This window comes from Parus major, chromosome 2 (genome assembly GCF_001522545.3).
Source record: "Parus major isolate Abel chromosome 2, Parus_major1.1, whole genome shotgun sequence".
Classification (NCBI taxonomy): Eukaryota; Metazoa; Chordata; class Aves; order Passeriformes; family Paridae; genus Parus; species Parus major.
This window is the reverse complement of record NC_031769.1, coordinates 68,873,728-68,898,312: the sequence shown is the minus strand read 5'-3', so window position 1 is coordinate 68,898,312 and position 24,585 is coordinate 68,873,728. Positions and strand designations below refer to the sequence as shown.

General features: G+C 35.4%; 1 protein-coding gene across 12 annotated transcripts in view; it reads left to right on the top strand.

Annotated features, from left to right (window-relative positions):
* Positions 1 to 24,585, top strand: part of RELCH (RAB11 binding and LisH domain, coiled-coil and HEAT repeat containing) — a 76,738-nt gene that overhangs the window by 12,176 nt on the left and 39,977 nt on the right. For 10 of the 12 annotated variants that reach the window (XR_001519527.2, XR_004495997.1, XM_033512118.1 and 7 more), the window contains exons 2-10: positions 4,304 to 4,393; positions 12,337 to 12,408; positions 12,518 to 12,573; positions 12,685 to 12,798; positions 14,755 to 14,958; positions 15,046 to 15,137; positions 16,139 to 16,447; positions 20,829 to 20,904; positions 21,296 to 21,391. Coding sequence is in view for 10 of the 12 variants with exons in the window: in XM_033512118.1 (XP_033368009.1) it covers positions 4,304 to 4,393; positions 12,337 to 12,408; positions 12,518 to 12,573; positions 12,685 to 12,798; positions 14,755 to 14,958; positions 15,046 to 15,137; positions 16,139 to 16,447; positions 20,829 to 20,904; positions 21,296 to 21,391 (1,109 nt within the window). In the remaining 2 variants the exon portion in view is untranslated. Of the gene's footprint in view, positions 1 to 4,303; positions 4,394 to 12,265; positions 12,409 to 12,517; positions 12,574 to 12,684; positions 12,799 to 14,754; positions 14,959 to 15,045; positions 15,138 to 16,138; positions 16,448 to 20,828; positions 20,905 to 21,295; positions 21,392 to 24,585 lie in introns of those variants that run through there. The other 2 variants (XM_015618225.3, XM_033512122.1) reach the window with 2 other exon arrangements.

Below are 24,585 nucleotides of genomic sequence, written 5' to 3'. Positions count from 1 at the left end.
CTTAATGCACATACTGTGACAAAATGGCTAACACGAAAATGTGGCTAATACAATCCTTCTTATTGTCCTTTAGGTAAACTGGTAAAAATAATTCTTTTTATCATCAGAGTGAATGGAACATAACCTTCTTCATATTATGTATGTCAGTGGAGGGGGATGTATCACTCTGAGATTTCTCTGCACTTTCCTACTTTAGTAGTTATGCTCAACTTTCAGGGAGAGTTGAATATATGCCATGGGAACAGAAGCTGTCAGAAGAAATCTGCATGTCATCTGGTGCCAGTTCTGGGAATAAGAAAAAAATTTTAATTCTTTTCCCCTCTGGAATGAAGCAATATGTTTAAGACTGTATAAGTCAATAAGCAAAATGTGATGTTGAACCTGATTTTTAACTTCACGAATTAAATTAAATGCATTGCATTTTTTAACATATGGATTAAAAATCTTCTTATCTTTGAGTACGTGAATCTTGGCATTCTGATTTTGCTCATCCTTTTCCAGTGGTAAAGGTAAGAGACAAGAACTGTGCACAGGCTCTCCTTTATTATCCCAATATGTCTCCTGGTATTTCTCTAGTATGAATTATGAAAACCCTAAGCCTATTTCGCTCTGCTTCTCTATGCACTGTGGCACTTTCTTGTTCCATATTGAGGTGATCTGTGTTCTGCAGTTGTTTATACCTTCTTGTCAAAATCGTTCTTGTTACTTTGCTTTTACCATTTCTGAAACATGAAGCTAACAGCAATTATTTTGCCAGTGTACACTAGGAAAGCTTTTAGCAAAAAGAAATTGCTAATTAGAAAGTGTTTTAATTCAGAAAGAGAAGGTAAAATCCATGCACAGGAGACTGTCCATAAGAATGCATATATCAAGACAACAAAATGGGCTCATGCTGCTGTGGCAGATTGGGTTTCTTTCTGGGAAAGAAGCAGATTTCTGCCAAAGCATACTTCTCCTTTTCAGTTTCTCCACAATAAGTTGCTTTGATATTCTTTGCCAAATCACTTGAGACTAAATTTTTTTTTTATTTTACAAATTAAGTGAATATATGTCTTCTTCTAAAAAAATTATTTATTTTTTTTTGACCCCTTTCAGTTCAGAAAATAGTTCTCTTTTCTGAATGCTGTAGTTGAAGTGCTTCTATTCAGTGTTCTGGAGTACAACTACTTGTACTTCGGACAAATGATGATATTTCACATTCCTCAGGTGAGCTGTGACTGAGCACAGCCCTTCCCTTCTATTCCTTTCCTTCAAACAGCCCTGCCCATTTTCCTAACAAATGAGGCTGTTGTGCTGCCAGCAGGGAGGTGCCTTTACACCCTCTTGATCCTTTGCAGAGCAGGTACATCCTTCATGGAAGCGCAAAATACGAGGTTCTAGGATGTTATTCCGTGATTTTCTAGACAACGGCGTTAGTTTTAGGAGTTAAACCTGTGTGGATGGCTGCCTGCAGAGACAGTGGTAGGTAGCGAGGCCACCGACACAGTTCCCCACGGTGACATTGTTGGCAGGTGAGGTGATGGCACTGGCCCTCTGCTTTCACTGTGGGCACTGAGGAGCAGCGCCATGCCCGGCAGTGCCTGTGTGCCCTGACTCTACTGATAGTGACACATCTTGGGTTAGGGGCTGTGCTGATGGGCATGGGCTTGTGTAATGGGGAGGAGGATCAGCATTCCTGGCAGACTGAAATAATGGTAGCAGGAAACAGGCCACGAGGTGTTCCTTAGCAGATCTTCATTGGTTTCATCAATCTGAGTCTAGCTGTCTGTGCATCTTCACAGTGTCGGCCTGTATGAAAAGGAAGTCAGATGTCTGCTTTATTATGAACATTGTAATGATAAAGCAAAGTCTAAATGTGAATGTACAAGTTTAAACCCTGTAAATTGCTGCTGTGCATGCAGGGGTGGTGCTTAAGGCAGTTTCTGTGTGTTGAAATCGTAAAACCCCTTGGTGTTCCTGTAGGACCATTAAGGTTGTAAAACTACTTGGTATTGTGAGTTGTTGGATTCACAACTGCTGGTATGATCTTAAGCAGCTTCTGTTGTCTAAATCCTGATAAAGATTGTGATTACCCCCTGCTTTTTTATAGGCATCTGTGTTTTGGTGGTTTGGGGTTTTTTCAATAAATTTTTGCAAATTGCAATAAATTTGGCAAATAAGTTTGTTTTATGCCTGGGTTTGTTTTATCAGTTTTCAGGGGAGAACCTTGGCCTCTGAAGTGTGCCACTAGTCATACAAGGAAAAGGTTGTGTTCCTTATGGCTTTGGATACTTCTCTAATCGTGATGTCATTGACTTAAGCTGAAAATTTGAGCCCTGCTTCTCTGATGTTACTCTGCTTCTGTTTACAGATCAATTGGAAAATTGATCTGTGAACATGGCAAGACTGCAGGAGGGAACAGTTTTATTTCGGTGTTTACCGTAGCAATGCTGTATGTGAGACTTGGTTACTTCTCTTCAACATCAACTTTTCATTGAGATCTCCCTTTGAATGTTGTCTTGAATTTGATTTCAAAAAATGATCTTGTAGCTCCCACTGAAAATTTGGAGCAGTATCTACTCATCATGGTGCTGGGCGTTTTGAAAAGTCGATTCTAGAGACTCTCATACTGTGCATGAATTTGTGTTTACTTTTGAACTTAATCTCTTCAGATGTGATTCCCTCTGGTCTATTTTCACAACACTCCGTTTTCCAAAGATGCTGTAAAAAGAAATGTTTGCACTGTGTTGCTAAGCTATATTGAACAGCCTACAGAGAATTACTAAATCAGGCTAATGTCTGAAAAAATTGCAAAGGATAAGACTGGAACCTGTGTATGAGGTTCAAACCAGTGTCTGAGTAGAGACTCATTGAGGAGCAGCAACCTGTTTAATTGTTTGGATAAGAAAGTGTTGCAACAGGAAACAGCCCTTTAGTAGATATAAACTGCATATTGTCATATACTTCATGGTTAGGATTTTCAGGCAAGTCTTGAAGTTGTGGAGCTCAGCTAGAGTTGGTGACTTTTGTATCTCTGTATCTTTTAAGTGCAAATGCTTTAATCAGTCTTAATTCAGGTGTTTTATTTAAGTGTAATGATGGAGAGGATGTCACAAGACCTTACAGTACAACTTAGGCACAAATATACAAAGAAAGTCATTAACAGAATTTTCTTTGTTTTGTTTTTCCTTTTATACATAATGCAGAATTGGAGGAGAGGTTAAATACTTAATGATGTTAGTCATGACAGAGTTTGACTGACAAGTGATGGAATTGCTTCTATTTCCACTGACAGATAAGAGTTTTTTTGACGGCTCTGTGGAGTTTGTTCTTTGTTAATGTGACAACAGTTCTAATGTAATTAAAATTATTTCTGAAGTGCTACATAGAAATTAATTTCAATAGGAAAGATACTAAGGTACTTAATATAATTTTTGCATGTTCAATTGTGCTAGGAATCTGTTCAATTTATTTTGAGTTCTGTTACCAAGTAATTTGTGCATTTTTATAATAAAAAGGTGAATATGTGCTTCAACAGACTTACCAAAATTACATTTTAGTTGATGTTTTTTTCTTTGTCATCCCCATGAAATGAAAAATATCAACATCAGATCCAAACCTTATGCTGGTTACTGAATTTCTTGATTTTTTTTTTCTTTTTTAAATTAAGAATTTATTGTAGAGTGTGAATATTATACCTGCAGTAGTGTGAACTGTGCTTCATTTGCTTTTGTTAGATACTGCATTCCTTAAAAAATGTTAATTAAGTGGGTATGTGCTGAAGTTAAAAGCTAGATCAAGAGATATGTAAAAAAGTATTTGCTCACATTGATATGCCTTAAAATGCTAAAAATGGGAAAAAGGAAGTAGAGTATTTGAGGCAGTTACAGGGTTTCTGTTAAATGGGAACTGCTTGAAACTTGTCACACAACAGTTTGGTTTCTTTTACATTCTCACCTGTGTGTCCAAGCCAAAGTCCCTGGCCCTTGTGGAAAAGGGGAAGTGCTACAATCCACTGCTCCTCATCTGCTGTGGACAGACAAGAAGTGCCATTTCTAGGGGGAGAAAAAATCTCTTACAGTCTGTTCAGTAGATTTGCTGTAGCACTGCATTTGTGGTTCAAGTTTACTGATGTACTCCTCACTTACTGACCTTACAGACCTTCAGAAAATGCAGTAAAATGTAACTTCCTTGCAGAATATGTAACCTCCAATTGATGGTATCTGAAATGAGATGCTGTTTTGACTTTTTCTGTAGAAGACAGGCAGCTCTTCAGGATTCTTTCTGATATCTTCTTCTTTTTTTTTTTTTCCTGCCCCTTAAGATCGTGCTGGGAGCATCAGTACTCTCGATTCTTTAGATTTTGCAAGATACTCTGATGATGGCAATAGAGAAACAGATGAAAGAGTAGCAGGTAAGTGTTCTATATCTTTTAGGAATCACAAAATGTTTTACTGTTTAACTTGTTGTTTCTAGCATAAATATATTTAAATGAACATTCTGAAGGTGACAGGATTTCACTTACATGGTTTAACTAGTTGCTTGATGATAGCATCATGCTTTAGATGCTTCTTCTGTAATTACTGTAAATATTCAGGCAGGTGTACTCAAGTATGATTCCAGATGTCACCAGTGCAGAAACATGCAGTATACTTGAAAACGTGACAAGCCTTTGACAATAGAACTGTATCTTGATATTGCCTACTGACTACCACTGTTAAGCTGAAACATACACTAAATTACTCTGCATAGTGGTCTGTGACTGTTACATGGATGAGAGCTTTCTGATGTAAAGATCTGTTGCAAGTCATCTCTTAAATACAGCTTTCTTTGAGATCAAATACAGCATTTCCAAACCCAGAGCAAATTTGGGATTTACTCAGTACCATAAATCTTCTTTGCTACAAATCTTAATAATAGTGCTTTTCTCTCCTATTTGATTCTTTGATTGTATAAGATTGGATTAGAGAAGTGTCTTTTTTTGCCTTTTGTTCTGAGCCTTTGGCACTTTTAATTTCAGGATCTATTACATCACCAAAGGCAGAACCTTCTATTATATTTTAAATTATTTTAGTAACCTTTTTTGCATGTGAGCCATGTTTCTCTGTCCACATTTTTTTCCAAGTTGATATATGAAGTTAATCACAGCTTCCACAGAGAAACCCTTAAAAGCTCTCTAGAAATGGCTGCAGAGCTCTGTTTCCTTCTTGTCAGTTAGTACTGTTCAATATCCTGGCTCATGGAAGTTGTCCATGTTGTGACTTATGCTCATATGGTTAAGCTTCATGAAACCTGAGGTGATGTAAGGTGCCATGTCTCTCTTCCACCCTGTTGTCTCTACTCTGAACCACCAAGTGACAAAAAGGCTGATGAAACATAGTTCTGTAAAGGATCTTCATTCTGAAATTTCATCTCTGGATCAGTCGGAAATGGTGGGAAAATCTCATTTTTCTTACCCAGCAAGTGTTGCTGAGTTTAAGGACTGGATTAAATTCAAAAATAGAAAGCAAATCCAGGTATTCTAGTGTTCTGGTCTAGAACTATTGGAACTTACTGTTCTTCAATTTATATGGAAGCTTCTGGATTCTTATTACTATGTAGCTACTCTCTTTTTCAATATACATAGTCCTTTTCAATAGCTGTAAAGAGAACTTCTAAACAAATCTTCTAAACAAATTATGTTTAAGGAACTCAAGAATTTGTGAATTGTTCCTGGAATGCAAGGAAGAAACAAACAAAATTACAATACTTTATTTCTTTTCATTATCTTAGTAGATTTTTCCTGGTTCTAGTCAGTATTTCTTGGCAGTAGTGTTACTGAGAGAGCTAGTTTGATTTTTCCTTGGACCTGTCCTTGGAATTGGATCAGAGATACTTAGAGAAAATATAGACAATATAGACTTGTCTATATATATGTCAACAAACAGAGTTGACATCCAGTAAAACCAATAATGACAAAACATTAGTAACAAAATATTGATTACTTCCAGTATGAAATTAATATAGCCTAAAATTAAGTATTAAGTAAATAGTAAAATTTATCATATTTTTGATAATTACTATATAGTGATTGACTGCTGTCATATGTAATTTATGAGAAGATGGTATGTCAGGATATTTACAGTTCTGAGTTCCCTTAGAAATATTTTTCAAAGAGTTATTAAAAAGTAGCATAAGAACTTGAACAAAGTAAGACTGAATATTATTTCTGAATGTTTTTAAAGACTGTAAGTTTTCAAAACTATACTGTTTCTATGTAAAATTCTGGTTCAGTCATAATTGCTGAAAATATTTTGCCTCAATCATGTTTAAATCCATCTTCCCAAGCAATTTCAAAAACTGATAAGTATTTATTTTGCACATTAAAAAAAATATGTAAACAGAAATTTAAAAAATTTTGCAAATCTAATTCCTTCTTTAGACAAACTCTGGCTTATAACTTCTGCTTTTGAAGTTGCTCTTAGCTGCAGATGCAGTTTGAAACCTAATTGGATGTCCATCTTGCTCATTTCCTCTAAAATTCTTTCTTTTTAGTGCAGAGTTTTGATGCTTAGGAGATTAAAATTGTAATCTGTTGTGAAAGCTTGGAGCCATAATCTAATAGTTGTATTTTTCTTTGATAGTTCTGAAGATGAGGTTTAAGTAGTTTCTCTTCGTAAATGCCTTTCTCATGCTGCTATCTCTGTTTTTTACTGTTTGGGCAGAACACATGATTTCCATATCAGTTCCCTACCATATCAAATGAAAGATAGAAAATAAATACACATCAGTAACTAAATGAAACTGGTAAACCTGTTCCAAGTCAGAAGGACTTCAAAACTGAAGTGATAACATTCCCACTTTACAAATCCTTTTGTATTTTGGCAATGTTAGTAAGCCCCAAATCAAAAAATGTGTGCATATGTCATCATCCAAAGCATCCATATTCCATTTGCTGGTTATGAATAGTAGTAGATTTGGCTGCCATATTTTTTTTTGTTTTAACAGTCAAAAAATTCCTGGAAATAACTGTATCAACTCTTATTTGAAGTTGATTTCAGTATTTTAAAACTATTAGCCCACTTCTTTCCATCTGGCATTACAATCAAAATTTGGCCTAGAAGCAAATATGTTTTGAAGAGTTGCTGTGAGCTTTTCACTTGGGAAATCTGATAGGGGGAAGCTAAGTGAGTCCCTTCTATAATATTATCATCAGCTTGACTGAAAAGATGCAAGTCACAGAAGCAAGTCAGGATGTGGGTAAGTATGACAAAACTAACTGCAATTTAGAAAATATAAATTTTCTTCTTTATCTTCCTGATCTTAATGAAAATGAGAGTTGTGTAACAATTTGGATAACACATTTGTAATCCACTAAGAGATGGAAAAAACCCAAAATACATCCTTACAGCTTGCAATTTACTAGATGGAAACAACTTTTCCTCTAAGACTGGTAAGTTTTGAATCCAAAGTCATGTATTGAAAGCTTGAAATAATTGCTGTTAGGAAAAACTCAGTACTGAAGGATTTGTTAGGGGTAGTAGACCTCCTCCAAATACTCACAATTTCTATAAAGCAGCTAGAGAATGGAAAACCTGCTGCCTTCCTGTGTAATAAGGGTATACCTAACTTGAATACCCACAGGATTTTCTTTAAATAGGTTGCCTGTCATTCAGTCTAAGGAACTGAATCTTCTGCCATATCTTAAATTTGCCATGGTCTAAACCCCCTATTTGTATAATTCAAAATGTTTATAATTGCTAACCTGCCTCTGACATCAACTGTTCTGAAAATCCAATAAAAAATACGTGCTGTGTTTTCAGAAATGTTAAAATTAATTCTTATCATCAAACTCCATTTCAATCATATGTATTCTCAGATTTTCCTGTATTTGCATTGATTTCTAGCTAGTCTGTGTGTCTCTGATTAGCAGAATAAGATTTGAAAGGAAGAGACAAGTTCAAAAATACTTGTTTATTTTTGAGGATTTCATTTATCTAGACAGGTTCAGTTTCCACTTTTACAGAGCCCTTTTTGTGTTTTTTAGTAGGCACTATTAAATTGTGCACACCAAAATCAGAGGAAAATCTTTTAAAAAAGAAACTAAAAAACAGAATACAACAGGCATCTGTAGTACAGCAATCACTTGCTAACATTGTGTGTGCACTTTGTTCATCCTGAAAGCAGATCTGGTTTTGTCTTCCCATTACCTGCCTTAAGCCCTGTGAAAGAGTTGTAAGCCTCTTAAATCTCCTTCCAAGTTGAAGGTTGCTTGAACCTGAAGACAAGTCTGCTGTAGTTCAGGTCTTTTCTGTAGGTGGTCTTGCCTCATTAACCTCAAAGCATTAATGCGGCTCCTGAGTCTAGTGTTGGCTCCCACTGTTAGTGACAAGCTCAAGTTACTTGCTTGTGTACCCTCCTGCTAGTCTTTAATTTTTATAGTGTGGCAGTCATCTCTTGTGCTGAAGTACAGCTTTCTGATTCAGGGCTATATGTGTTTGATGCTGAAGTGTTTCATATTTCAAGGCCACTTTTTTTCTTGATACTTCCATCAGGAAGGTGGGAGTTGGGAAACCTCAGGTCCTGAAGTATGTTTGGGATAGTGGCTTCATTGCTAGCTATTGTCAGAGAATTTAAATTTCTTCTGATTGATTCAAACTGTATGTACAGATTAATCAAATGTAATGGGATGTTGTACATGTTTTAGAGGGCATGATTTAAGACATCTGGAGTTCTCTGTCTACTTGGCAAGGAGTAAGGACTCAAAATGTCATTTAAGGAGCAACAAAGTTTGTAACAGTATGAAAGTGAGGAAAGCTGGGTAAGCACAGAGGCCCTTGATACTTCAGAGGAGACCTGCTTTTAAAAGAAAATGTCCAAGTGCCATATAGTGTCTTCACAACATAAAACTACCCTTCTACCATTATCTGAAGTACTGAGTACTTCATAGTGAAGTATTCAAAAATCTGACAAGGTATTCTATATATAGATTATAAAATTCTAATGTAATTGGAAATACTACTGCTTCTACAACACAAGTACTGGATGATTTTAGAAGTACTGTTTATTTCCTCAAGTTTTTTGCCTTGGTTCAACAAGACTACTGTTCATGTACCTAAATTAGCTCAATCTCAAATTGCAGGTGGTTCTTCATAGGTAACTTCTCAATCTATGATCCAAAAACAGTTATTAACAAATATGAGTCAGTAGAATAAGACCCTTGAGAAAGCTTAATTTTGAAATTTCTAAGCTTAGCAGACAAGCTGTTCAGTCCTGATATACACTTCTTTTTTAAGGTGTATTAGATTAGCTGCATGAAAATTAAAACATTTTAAAATGGTGATCTGAAAACCTTCGTCCAATGCATCTTGGTTGCTTACTTAAAGATTCACATAGTTAAAGTTAGGCTTTGTCGTTTTTTTCAGGATGGTAGTCATAGTGATTAGAAATGTTTAATAAAGAAAAAGCAGAAGAGCCATTAAAATTTGGATAGTTTTCTCCCCTAAGGCAAACTAAATTGTTAAGAAATACCCTTTCCATATAGGAAGATTACCTGACCTCAAGGCTCTAAGTTTCTGTTCTTTGCTTTCCTGGTGTAGAGGAATATCTGATTCTTTCCTTTCTTAGGCTGTCTGCAGCAAAACTTTTGTGCATTTTTCCTAAGGAGTGTCAGCTCCTTCACCAAGTGCTGGGAGTTCTGTTATCAGCCCAGTCAAGCATGAAGTTAAACTTTAGCTTGGCTTTGTCAATGTTTCTGAAGGCATAGCTTCAGCTTTGTAACAGAAGAGGGGAGAGGCTTCAGGTCATTTATATTAAAAGTCAGTCGTTCATAATGGTTACAAATAAAGGGATTAAAAGATTACCATTTTATTTAATAGAATGTTACAGAATTAACAGTTTGGGATTGCTAGTGTTGATTTCATTGGCAGACATATTGAATTGATAATCATTACATGTTTTGGCAGAAGATCACATTTCAGTAATAGCTTTTAATCACAGTTTAACATTTGACTGAACTTAATGTTATAGTTAGTTACATGTATGATTATATAAACACCTACAAACTTCTTCAAATAAAAGCTACATTTGTGACTGACTTGAAAGCATCAAGGTTTGTATGATGGCAATTGTCATGGTGCCATTAGTAAGATTAGATGAGGTACAACAGTAACAGTGCTGTGTTGTGGTGGGATTATGTGGCTGGTGTGACATGCTACCAGGTGATAGCTTCTCTAATATACTATGTCTAGAATCTTCTACTATATAACAGAAACATGCAGCAGAGTAACCTACTTTTTAGGTTGAATGGGTCAAGTCCTAATGATGTCTAAGAATTTTCAGCATTGTCACAGTTCACTAAAAATCAATTCTTGCCGTCTGACATGGGTTTGTCTGACATGAGTTTTTTGGCTTTCTATGCCTTCAGACATGTCTTATTCCTATTTTCCTTAATCAGATTCCTGAGTTTTTATAGTTTGCATCGTTTTTCTAACTTCTTTCATTATTTATATCATTCTAGTGCAGGGCACTCCTGATCTGCAACTGTTCTGGACTTTGAAAATATTTGACAAGAGTAAAATGTTAACACGTAGTCATTTCCATAAGACAAATTGCCTAATTTGAGTTCTTTAAAATGTTCAAAAAGTAACAAAATAGTATCTTACAACTGTGAATAAGTAACTGAAATGCAAGGAAGTGCTAAAATTAGGTACTTACTTTACCATGAGAGCATTTTCTAACTTTGTTGCACAGAAGTATTTGCAGATCAGCATTGCTGAATACTAGAGAGATTTTACATACTTTATTCATTGTATCCTCAGTTGCGCTTTTGTATTGCTGCAGTAAAATTCTGTGCATCAAACAAGTTACTTTCATGTAGCAAATGTGGTGTACTGTAGTAACTCCTTCAGTTTTTATGCAGAACTGCAAACTGAGTGAATCTTTTTTCCATGAGTGCTAATTAGAAAGAGTCTTAGTAACAGATGCTCAAAAGAGGAACTGGTTTTATTTGCAACCTTCAGTAACATTTTTTACCAGCCAGGGCCAATGCAGTGTTTCTGGTGCGCATTGTGTTCTGTTTAAATATTTCAATATGCCATGTTAAATTGTTTCCAGGCAATGATTAAAGATCCCATTGAAACTTTTTTGTTAAAAGTCGCTACAAAATTTTTTGTTTTGTATGGGAATAAAGTAGATGTGAAACTACTCTAAATAAATCATCTAACACTTCAGCCTGATAGGTTGTTCTGTGCTCTTCTCGCCTAGTTAAGAGTCCTTCCTTCTGGTAACTGTATATTTCAGTGCCATTAGATTAATCTGAGAATTAGTGAAATGTTTGTATTTATCTGATAATCTCTTAAATAGGTTTCCTTAGAGGTTCTGCCTGTAAATGGCTATTAAAAGAACATTTACTATATATTTTGCCAGGGGGTTAAAATTTGAAGCTACCATATACATCTGACCTCAACATCAAAACAGATGAAATCCCAGTGCACAAAAATCACCACTGGCCCTTTTTGGAGGAAACTTCAGAAGATGAGAAACAGCAGTAACTAGGAGAGTGGGAAGGTGAACTAAGAGAGAGTGGAGAGCTAGAATTAAGTATTTCTTAATTTAAAGCTGACTCTAAGTCTTTGAAAATCAATGTAAGCTTTCAAGAATCATGCAAAGAATTTTTCTTTCAAGCTTTTTTATAAGTACCATAGAAGAGCTGCAATTTTTCGGTGTTTTTGCTCTTATGCATCACTCTTAATTTGAATTCAGTGAACTGAATTCAAGATCCTAATCGACTGTAGGACATTCTTAAAACTACACTATTTTTAAAGAGAAATTTAAAATGTCATTATTCTTTTTAGTAAGATAAAATGCATTTCAAGATCTCCCATTTAAACTACTAAATTTTGGTGTATGATTTCATTTTCCAAAAAGTCTGTGGTTTCGATGGGACTGTACACTCACTTCATGGTTTAAGCTTTGCTACATGAAGACAGCTTCCTCTGCTGCCATGACATATTTGCTTCATTTAGATCTGAGTTCTTATTGCCCACATACTCCTCTTGCCTCCCCCCCAAAAAACAAAACATTTGACAGCATCAGCTTCCAAGTATTTTCCCAAAACCTTACAGCGAGTCCTTGTCAGACAGCTTGAAATTTTGACTTAGCTAACCTAAGGGCAGTGAAACTATGGAAAATGTTCACCAGTTTGCTTTCAGACCAACTCTGCTGCATGTGTTCATAAGTTCCATAAAGACTGCATGCTTTATGTTTAATACAAACGGTATCTTTTTTTTCACACCCATCCTTGCTTTTTATATTTTATTTTTGTTTCCCTTGCCTTGGTTGGATGCCTGTGTGTGTTTAATCCAAATCCCTGTCCAGTCCTGGAGTTTGAACTACGGAAAGCCAAGGAGACCATACAGGCCCTTCGAGCCAACCTGACTCAGGCTGCAGGTGGTGTACATAAACCTTTTCTTAAGTCTCTATTTTAAACAATGTAGAAGTAGCTGAGCTCATCCTCTGTGAGAGAGTAAAATTTAGTTACTTCTTTTTTCCTCCCCAGAAAATGAAGTTCCTTTGCAGGAACGAAAAAATTATAAATCAAGTCCTGAAATTCAGGTAGGTGGCTGGTGATAAATTAACTTTGCATGGATTTTAGTATGAATATGCTTCCATAGTTTGAAGGGAGATAAACCAAAGATCTAGTGTATTTTCTTTGTTTTTTTCCAGGAGCCAATCAGACCTCTTGAGAAAAGAGCTCTAAACTTCCTAGTTAATGAATTTTTATTGAAGAATAGTTACAAGCTTACATCAATAACATTTTCAGATGAAAATCATGATCAGGTAAAATTTGCTTGTGGGTTTGTTTGGGGTTTTTTACACACCTGCTTTCCATATTCTGATCTTGTCATAAACTCAAGTGAACTTAAGTGATTTTCCTGTGCATGCAGTTTGCATCATGTATATGAGTACTCTCAAAGTTAAGTATGTTAGCATTTTATATATAAACCATGGTTTGAAAACACAGCAGTTTGAACAGTAGTTTCCCAAAATTTGTAGGAAGGAAACAGAGTGCTTGCATTTTTTAAAGGAAGCAAAACAAGAAGTGAAGTACTGCGACTTAGATATTTCCTTGTATTCTGGTGTGACACACATTCAGTTAAACTCAAGGATCTGGATCTCAAATGTTACCTTTTCCTTAGCTCATACTCAGTTGACTTGTGCAGAATACAGAATTTACTCATTGGTTGTCTTCTGGGCATGTGTATATGTGTGTGTGAGTGTACTTAATCACCTGTGGCATTGAGTATAGTATTGAGGAAGCTCTTGGTAATAAAGTGTTATCTTTAATCTTTCCCAACACAGCTATGCTTTGATGCATTTTTCTTAAGATGATCGGTTGTATATCTCCGTTGGTTTACATTTGATGGGAAGAATATCTTGGGAAGAATGTGTGGAAGGTTCTAATTACATTCTGACTGTTTCTGGGTAGACAGAACACCCAGTAACATCAACACCCAATATGTATTCATTGCAAAATTGGAATATTACCACAAGAATTAAATATAGAATTTCATCCAGTTTTATCTGTAATTCGTCCTCCTATACTTTTCCTATCTTTCCTACTTTTCATATCCTAATCTGTAAAGCAAATATGTTGTTAAATAGGGTTTCTGAATCATCCACCACCACTGAATATTTGCAATTAACATCCAAATACTTGTGAGAATAGAGCCCCTAAAAGAGAAAAGGTGAATAGTTTATCCTATTTGTGTTCTCAACTGAGAATGTTTTGTGTTGTGAGACTATTAGCAAAAAAAAGCAAAATTCTTAATTCTAAGAGGTAACTATGAAGATACTGTAATTAGCATATAGTAGGCACAATTTTTTTCTACATTATTCACATAATTCTTTGAGAAAATAATCTTTCTTCAAATAAATGTATGTGATGAAACTATGGAAAATATATAGTGAAGACTGGGAACAATAGGAAAAAAATTAAAAATATTTGAACTTAATGTTATTAAAGAGACCATCACAACTCCTGTGTAACAATGCATAAGCTTATTTGTATATACTGACGTGGAATATTCTTGTGCTAATAGGATGATAAGATGTAAATGAGGAAAGGAAGACTATAGAGTGATGGTTTGAGACAGGAGGCCCTTGTATTGGTTGCACCTCACTATCAGTTGTCTACAGAGCTGTTTTGAGCTATAGTGGACATCAGAAGGAATTTATTTATGGAAATGTTTAACATTGGAGTGGAGTGCCCAGAGAGGTGATGGAGTTACTGTCCCTGGAGGTGTTCAGGAAATGAGTGGACGTGGCCCTCAGTGCTCTGGTCTTGTTTACATGGTGATGATCAGTCAAAAGTCGGACTTGATGATCTCAGAGGTCTTTTCCAACCTAAATGATTCTGTGATACTGTGATACACCTGCACTTGTGAATGAAATGGGAACAAAATCTATATTTCTGCCTTGTATCAAGTTCATTGGCTTCTGTTCTGATTCTAAAAAGTATTCATGTCTTAGCAAAAAAAAGTAACCAATGTGGTTTGGAAGGTACTGTCTCCAGTATGTTACCTAGAGCTTCACCTTTATGGTGAAACTGCTTAGGTTCACAGTGGATCCTTCCTTTTCTACTGTTTCGTGCCAAGTTGAGCTTCTATCTCATTTATTACAATGCAGTCTTGGTGTGATTATTTTGCTTTTGCATCACCTGTGGTCAAATGAGGACAATAAATGAAAATAAAAGGAAGTATATTGTATGCTTTAGTTTCTTTTATTCTTTTGAAGGATTTTGAACTTTGGGATGATGTAGGATTGAACATTCCAAAACCTCCTGACCTGTTACAACTCTACCGTGACTTTGGAAACCATCATGTTACTGCAAGGGATGTGGTGGATGCATCAGTTGGTGTAGAAGATGATGAGTTAGAGGCTGATACTCCTATACTTGGGACCGTCCCTGTATTTGAAACAGCACCACAGTCAATAGAAGTAAGACTGTACTGAAGAAGTGTTACAGCTCTTTGATGTACTAGTTAACTTCATTGCACTAAACTCTTGTTTCTGTCTTGTGTTTAGCAATGTTTGATAGTGCAAAAATTAGAAGATCAAATTAGTGTGTTAAACAGTGAGAAATGGTCTTTGATGGAACAAATCCAAAGACTTGAAAGGTATGTACTTATCAACCTACCTGACTCTTGATAAACGTTGGGTAACTTTTCAATGTTTTTCTAACACAAATATGAAACCATAACTTAGATATAGGAAATGATGGGGAATTCTCCAGGGCAGGGCAGTGTTTCCTTTTCAATACATAGTATTTGATTGAGAAAAAGGAGGAGACTTCAAACAGACTATTTCCATATTATTATTTATATAATTTAATTTTGTAAGCAATTTTCTTTCAGTGTAACTTCTTTAGTTCTTTGAAAACAATTGCTTCTGATCTGTTATACATAGTTTTTTTCTTCGATTAGTTTTATGTCACTCCTTAATGTGTACAGCTTACAAACATTGTCAGAAAGATGCTTGGTTTAACATTGGATGTCAACACAGTTTTTCTTTCTGAAGAGCAAGACTAGTAGACATGACAGTATCTTTAATACCAGCCAAAAAAAGGATACTTAAAAGTTTGATCAAAACATATCATTCTGTAAGCCATAAGATATCACTCCCCTTAAGAGGTGTACGAATGCAACACTTGGGAAAGTGCATAAATTTTAAGTGGCTTTGTTGACTTGGATAGTTACCATTTCAAAGCCAGATAGGACAGTACATATTGATTCACTGCTGTATTAATTTATGTTTTGCATCCTTGATAGAGTTCTGTCTTGTGACAATTTATGTCTCCGTGCTCAGATTTTAGCCAGAAGGAGATAAAACTGTTGTTACTCACTTGTTTCATTGATTCACTCACTCAGAGTGCAACATTTTCCCTGCTACTAATTATTTACTAAAGCGCTCAATGAAATCAGTGCTTATTTGAACAGTCTGTGTGATGAAAGTTATTTCTATTATAGGAATTCTTAAGCATTCATGAATTGAGGAGGGACCTCTTGAATATGATGTTGAGCTCTTCAATATGTTGTCTTTATATCTGTGCTGCAGTGGTGTGATTTGCAGAGCATTTGCATGAAAAGCTACAAAAATATTTCATATTTTGCTTTTTCAGTGAAATAGATCTTCTCAAGAATGAAAATTTTGCTGTGTCAACAGTTTATGGTGTAGCTCCTCGTCCTTCTTTAAAACAAGTGCCTCTCACGGTCTCAGAGGACAATGGACGGTACTTGGATATCAAGAGCTCTGAGAATGACAATAAACATGGAAACATTGATGAAACAAGCCTTGCTTTATCAGCTGAAGTAGATTCAAGGACTTCTAAAGATGATGTGCTAAATTCTGTGACCTCTAAAGAGACAGAGAAACTGTCCTCATGTGCTCCTTCATCTAAAGCTGCAGTCCACTTTGATAAACCTAATAGGTTAGTGATAAATTGTAAATTGCATGCTATTATTAAAAATTCTAGTAAAATGAGTAGATATTTTTATAACAGTGAAATTCTGCCAAATGAATAGATCATTTGTGTTTTGAAGGGAAATAAAAGACTTAACATACCTCTAGGACAGAGTGCTGATATTTTTATATTGTTCCTAATCTCTTTAGGAAGGAGTACATATGACAAACCTGCAGTTTTAGTGTTAAGTTTCAGAAATTCTTTTCACTTTCTACTTGTTTCTAAAACCAGCCCTGTTTGTTGCAACAAAAAAATAGGTAAAATGAGAATAATGAATGGGAAGTCACAAGAGTTTTGTTCTCTTTTAAGTATTAATTTCATAATTCTCTTCTGCTTAAAGAAAAATGGGGAAATTTTTTACTGTTTCTGTGTAGATGTGTAAAACTAGAGAGCAGTACTATGTTTCACTTACTTGTTTCGTAATTATCAGAAAGATATCTAATGGCATACTGCTTTTTTGAGGTTTGATTTTGGGGCAACCCTTCACTGGGTAGCTGATTCTTTTAACTAAAATAGGGTATTTGTGTTGTGTTATTTCTTGGAAACTGAGTTTGTGCTTGTAAGTGTTCTTGAGAAAGCTCTTTCAACCTGTACGAGTGTTTTTATAGTGAAGAGGGGAGGTGACTTGTTCATTAAGTGATAGATAAACCACTGTAGTCATCAGGAGTAACATGGACCACAAACATAACAAGGGTAAGTACAACTTGTAATTGTTACCACTGTGGACAAAGATATGCAAGTAGCTCACCTTATGATCTTACTGTTGCTGTTCCTAGGGAATCAGGCAGCTATCCTGCTTTGTCTTTTGTCAGTTCCCTTAGCAAGCTTTTGATGGTGTTGGTATACCATAATTTGTTTCTAGAATTATCTTTCCATCTGAAAATAGCACATAGAAATCTGTGTGACATTCTGTGCAGATCAAAAAATAAATGCAGGCTTGTAGCAGGGAGGAGAAAAGGAGCACCCAAAGAAAAGGAGTTACTAGCCCTGCTAGTAATTACCTTTTCTTGCAAACGCTAACAGTCCTGCTTTTTCTGGATTTTCTGTACTTCTTGCAATAACTTCTAGGGTCAGGGCTACTTTTTCAGTGATATCTTAACTTTTAGAATTGGACAGGAGGAAAGATTTCTGATTTCTGAATATTATATTTCAGAGTCTCATAACAGATTTCTTCTCTCTTAGGTGGCTATACTTGTGTTTAAAAGTAAAGTAGAACAGCTTAGATTTATCTGGAAAATGGTTAGTGGTTCAGTTTAAGCTTTGCAGATTTTTTCTTTTTAAGCTTCTTTCATATCCTAGCTGGAAATCTAGACTATGTAGTAATGAAAACATAGAGCTGTTGTGCATTGTTTGCTATATACTTGTCTACCTACTTTCATTTGGTGTTTTGCAAGTCTCTTTTTGCTCAGATTAATGGTGAGTGCTGGGTAGCGTGAAGTGCATGAATATTAGATTGATGGTTTGGGAATAGTGAGGGTGTATATTAAAATAGGATTAAATCACTGAGTGAGGAATGAACTGTGGATTTCCAGTGGAATTTATGATGGTAGACTCTAGAAGAGCAGCATTTGTTCTGTTGCTCACAGCTATTTTAACCATAACTGCACATAGGTTTGTTTTAAAAGTAGTTCAATGAAGCCGTGAATCCCCATTGAGTTAAATTCACAAGTCCCCTCAAATGCAGTTCACTGCAGAAATAAGTAATGCATGTGTAATATGTAGCTATTTTTGTACTTCGCTTTGGGCTTAATATGACAGTAGAGGGTCAAAGGAAAGCATATTTGATACAGTGTTTTATAGACCTGTATCTAGTACTAAATTTTTTTCCTGGATTATGCCCTAGGTTTGTAATAATGCAGTATTTTTTTTCACTAAGAAAATAGATTATTTGTTAAATGTTTTGAGATCTGCAGGAGAAGCAGCACAATGGAAATGTTGGCTATTATTGATTTCAATCAAGGGTTATTTGTAGAAGATAATTACTATAACTTATTCAGAATATACTAAGAAGGGTTAAAAACTAAGACTATCCTAAAAGGCAAGATCATTACTACTGTATCTGTAGAGTCTTTTCTTGGCATAAATCTTGCCCAGATGGGCAGAGAGAAGAGGAAGTGAGCCTGCTTTGTGTGACTGCACTCAGAGCAGCTGTGCGTGCATGCCGGCAAACGAGGACACGGCCATCGTTGGAAAAATGCCTCAGTTAACAGATTGCATTGCAAAGCACTAGCAGTGGTTTAAATAGAGTGCACCACATGTTTTTATTCAACTAATTTAAGGTGTGTGGTAATTGCACCAAATACAAGGTGTTTTCTGTATATAGCAGTCCTGGCTTTTTGAGTGAATTGACTCTTTTGTGCCAGAGCTATATAGAACAGAATTGTAGTACTTTTTATTTGTTGTACTTTCTTATATTTGGACATCTTCACTACTGGCATCTGTTGGCCCTTGAAGAGACTTGCCACTGACTTGTGTGCAAGAAGCCTTGGTCTTTTATCGGTTTTGTCCACCATAGCCATCAAGAATTTTGTTAGACTTCATTAAGGAGAAGCTTTCTGGACTCCAAGCATAGCCAGCAATTGTAACAGGATCCACGCTGCCCACAGCTTGCTGTTATTTAACCCACAGGGAAATTCAGTGACATATTGTCATACTTACTTTTCATTCTCTGCAAAGTGGGAATGGAACTTTGCCCTTATGTAGGATTTTAATTAGGATTCCAAGTAGGAAAGGATCTCTTTCTCTCTAGAATGAATGCCAGGTTGAAGGACAGCCTGGGCAAAGGGCCTTGCCTCTGTGTTAATGTTAAGCTGCTGCTTTGCAATGCTTGCTCGTTTTCCCCCAGTGTAAAAAAAAACTCTACAATCTTGAATAGAGGCTATGAATCTGTCAGTCAAGAATATTTTACAGCATAAGGACTAACATATTGTGAAACAGAGGTCCTTTACAGCTAGCTACCATTCAAGTAGTTTAGTAACTTTTTTAAAGTGAACCTTGGACAAAACCAAGCTGAATGGAATTAAAACAAACTTCTTCCATTAAAATTTAAAATGTACTTTAAAAATACATACTGTTAAGAAAAAAAACTGATTTTAAGTAATAAATAGAAATTCTTCTTTGCCATAGTTTTCTAAATAGTGAGAAGAAGAAACCGTGTATATTTATTGATATCCTCTTGGATTAGTTTAAGCAGTTATAACTAGGAGCTTTGATTCTTAATGGGCTTTTTCAGTTAGAAAAGGATGAATGATGGTGTATTTACTGTAAGAAGTATCATGTTTCAATCTTTACATTATTTAGTATTATGTTTCAGCGTTTAGCTAAAAGTATGTCCAGGCACATAATGGTTTATGTGCTGGATTATGTGCACTTGTGTGTATTTTTGAGGGTTCAAAGGTGTTACCAGTTTCCACATTAAAAAGGGGAGCTGCCTCCCCTCAGTGTCATTAGAGGATTCAGCAGATGATGGTAATGGGTGAGATGCTTTCTGTGCATGTTTTGGAAGACAAATGGTGTCTTTCTTCTTTAATCACAGTGGAGAAGCAGTGTTAGATTAGCATCTAAGTACAGGCCTCAGATAAGGTAGAGGAAGTTGTCATTACTGGGAAAAATATGGTGCTGCTGCTTGTCTGTTTAATGTAAGGATCAGTAATTCTTCTCTGAGAACATTTCTGCCAAATTACCCTCTTCAGACACGGCTGTTTTGAAGCTTTTGTCAGAGTTTGGTATGGATGCTTAAGGCTTTGAGTAGCTCCGGTGCATTGTTTGGTGCTGGATGTGGCCATGAGGCAGTGCTTGTGCAGATGCACCCTGTATGAAGGCTTAGACAGCAGTTTAAGATTGATTTTGAGGTTCTGGCAGCATTTGAATCCAGTTAGATCCCAAAGTGGCAGCTGAGCAAACTGTTTAACCCTGAAGCTCGTAACTTGACTGACTACTCAAATGCTTTTATGCAATTTGCAGAATTAGGGCATTAAGCAAAAATACTGTTTTGTGTGATTTCTTTGCCCGCCCCACCCTGTTTGCATAATTGTATGCTTCCTCTTGTATTGCCCAAGTTTCCTTTTCTTCATGCTTTGGTCCTATTTTTGTCCGCACAGCAGTTTGAAAGATGATGTATTTTTTTTGGAACTAAAAGTCACTTCTTAATTAGGACACTCAGGACTTCTTACTACAAACTAAGCACCTTTAAAGTCCAAGATAATTTTAAATTCTGTAGTATGAATCACTTAAACATGCTTTCTGGGTACCATTTTACCTAGCTGATTAAACCAGAGTGAAAGGACTTGTTTTATCACCTTTCTGATTTATGGTTTCTTCCCCCTCTCCCTTTTTGATGATATTTCAGGAAATTGTCACCAGCTTTCCATCAAGCACTACTGTCTTTCTGTCGGATGTCAGCAGACAGCCGTTTGGGATCAGAGGTATATTTCCAGTTGACATAAACTAAAAGATCCTTCATTTTGCATGGCAGCAATAGTTAAACAAGTAATAGTTGCTTTGAAGCAAGACATAGATGGAGAGATAAATCTATGTGCAAGAAAGTTAAGAAATAAAGATGTGCTTTTAGATTTTATACTAAATGTGAAACTTAGTGATAGAGGTGTAATTACTGGGAACTTTTGACTCTCTGCAAGTGCATTCATGCTTTTGAAATTACTGACACATCAAAAACTTACAGCTTAATGCATGGGAGTTAATTAAATACTTTTCTGGTAAGTGATCATCCTGCTCCAATTTTTATTATTCTTTTCAAATAGTACTTTTCTGTTCCTGTGCTTCTAAAAAAGGCAAACAAGCAACTTGATTTTCTAGGTATCTCGGATTGCAGACAGTGAGAAAAGTGTCATGTTAATGTTGGGACGCTGCCTGCCTCATATTGTTCCTAATGTGCTGCTTGCAAAGCGAGAGGTGAGGAACCCTGAAATTTGACATTTTATTTCTATCATGATATTTTGTTGTTAATTTTGAAGGTGTGTAATTTCATGGAAGTCTATTACTTGCAATCATGTTCTTACTTTTGTGCATGCATCTCTGCTCCTAGAAAATGGTTTTACACCTCTGTCAGGTGAGTTCAGTAAACCTGCATGGTATCCTAATATTTCTTCCTCTGCTTAAGGCACCCATTAGCATTCAGCAAGACTGTTACTGTAGGTCCATCTGTTTGTGGTAGCACAAATGTTTTTGTTAGGGAAGACCATATCAATGTGCATTGTAAAGAATAGGGGCTATGACTTCAAATATTGTTTGGTTTATTTTGTCTATCAGTTTAAATAAGGAATAATGTTCAGGTTCTTTTGCAGCACCATGTACTTCAACAAAAATAATTTTCAACAAAAAAATTGTTTTAATGTCTTTTCTTGGAGGCTCCATGTATCAGTCAAGTAAAGCATCATCAAAAATACCCCTTCATCAGGAAATGAGCAATCTTCCTTATATGTTTACCTTAGCTTTAAAATGAGAATGACTAAAAATTATGAACATATAATGTGTATTTTGAATGTAACTGAAGGTGATGGTTTGCATAATCATTCATACAATATAGATACAAAAGGAAGGGAAAAAACAGTGACTGCTTTTGTTTTGCTTTGTTTAAATATTGCACATTACCAAATATGTAAAAAAAAAACCCCAAAAACTGAAGACATACCAAACAAAAATTCAGTGTCCTTACAGCTGACACTGAAATAAAGGGTTTGAAGTAGCATATCTCGTTGAGCAAGTTTTAGGCCTTATTGACGGGACCTACAGTATGGTAGACTTAGTTGTGTGTTTCGCTTAACTTCATTTTATGGCTTTGAAAATTCCTCAAGAAATTCGTACTGATCCTGTAAGCTAAAATTTTGTACCATACAAGTAATTATTAGCAGCTGATATTGTGAACTTGAGATATGTGCTGTGTTTTGAAATTTCATAAAAGGCTTTTTATTTTTGAGGGGGAGGGGTGTTAACTGGGTGCTCTGGAAATGCTTCCGTCTTTCACAATATTTCTGTGAATGTTCCTGGATCAGTGCTTAATTTCTGATTTCTTATTTATTCCTTTCCTTCCTTCTGCTTGGCAGGATGTGGTATTTTGGCTTATTTTCACAGCTTTTAGCATAATCTGTGTAACATTGAGTATTTTTGTGATCTTTTAGTGTGTTTCCTACTTAGGTCGTTTTACAGTGAAAGTTACATTTGATTACATGTGTTTTTGCCTTAAATTATCTGTTTCAATTTAATTGAAAAAGCTGCAAATGACACTTGAATAGTTGGATTATGCAGGATGCTTAATGTTTCAAGAATTGAAATCTGCTTTAAAAATACCTTCTTTTAGTTACCTGCCACCTTTTGCTATAACTATTTTAATGTTCTTTTTGATGTAGTGATGGAACTTGAAGGAAAAGTTGGGTAGACCATCTGTCAGTATTTATCCTAATCAAATTCTGAAAAGCTAACCTAAAAATTAGACTGTCTTCAACAAGATATAACTTTGAGTCCTGTCCAAAAACAACCTTATAATGAGACTTGCACAGAGAAGTGCTGTAAAAATATACCTAAATATCACTAATTTGAGAAAGATGTGTAACGGGTTCAGATCACAATGAAAAGTGATTGCCAGTCTGTTCTGAGACAACAAAAATGGTAGTATTTAAGATCTTACACTATCAATGTGTTAGGATGAGAGTTAAGCATAATTTTTGATGACTCCCTTAAACGTCTTTGTTCTTCAAGCATCCATCATGTTGAAATTGGTTGCAAAATCTTAAGCTGAAAGTTACATACTATGCATCTTCATTTCGGAGCAACTGAGTTTGCATAGGTTGACAATCTCTCAGTAGTTGTTGTCCTTTAGCAGAGATTCAGAAACCATTTTTCCTATGCTTTCAAGCATCTTAAGATCAGTAGCAGCCTGCCTGATCCAGTAGTAAGTGTTCTGGGAAATATTATAGTTGACATTTCTGAATTTTATTTTACTTTGTTTATTGGTGCAGCTTCAATTGTTCTTCAATGTCTGTAATTTAGGTTTCAATGGAAGGTAACAAAGAAGGAAAGACATAGTATTGAGTAGTGTGGCTGAGGGGATAATTTTAGTTGGTTCTGAAAAAAAGCAGTTCAACTGTGTAAAATCAATAAATGCATCATACAGAAAAAATTGCCTCAAAGCAATTCATAGTCATCAAAATTCATGTAACAACATATAAATTTAATTTTGTTTTCATCTCAAACATTTAGGTTAACTTCCTGAAAACATGTATGTCAATATCTAGGTTTATATATGAATGCACTCACAAATAAAGGAGATGTGGAATGATAGCAACAAAATGCTAAAAAACAATTTTTTTTAAAAAAAAGCCCATTGTTTGGGATGCAGTCTATGACAATGCTTCTTGCAAATGAGCAGCTTGGGTTCATAAAAGTTGATCTACATTGGAATCTTCTTTCTCAATTGTCATTTTACCACTTAAAATACATTAACAAGCAAAAAATCGCGGAAGTTAAATCAGCCACCTTCTATTTGTTACCATGTACCATAGAAAAATTCCTTTGACTAAAAGGTAGTTAGAGAGAAGCAGATTTTTAAATTTTTGTAATAACTACTCAGTGCCATACTCATTTTTCATGCTTTCTACGTTGTAAAGTCAATGTTTTTTTCTTGTCAGGAAGTAAGAATTACCTTGTTTGTATGTACAACTTCCATACTCTGCAGTATATAGTCCTTTAATGGAGTTTGGCCCAGAGTAAACTTTTTGCTTAATATCTTATTGCTCTTGTTCTTAATCAACATTTTTATTCAATTACTAATATCTTTCATCTTGCCCATTATTCCAGTGTTAGCCTTTAACTTTCTTTTGTTTTATGCAAATTTAGCAAAATCATGATAGTAGTGGTCTATTGAATATGCACCACTAAATAATTATACTGAGAAACTGGTATTCATAGAGAGTTCAACATGTTTAGAATAGGGTTTTGCTTCTATTTGTTTGTAAAGTTGAAGCAAAGATAATGTTAAATCTTCAGGCTCTGAATTGATGCCATTCTGAACTCCACTAGATCTCTACTGTAGATTGAAAGTAATCGCGTTAATGTGCAGAAACTGCACATAAATATCACCAAGGCACTTT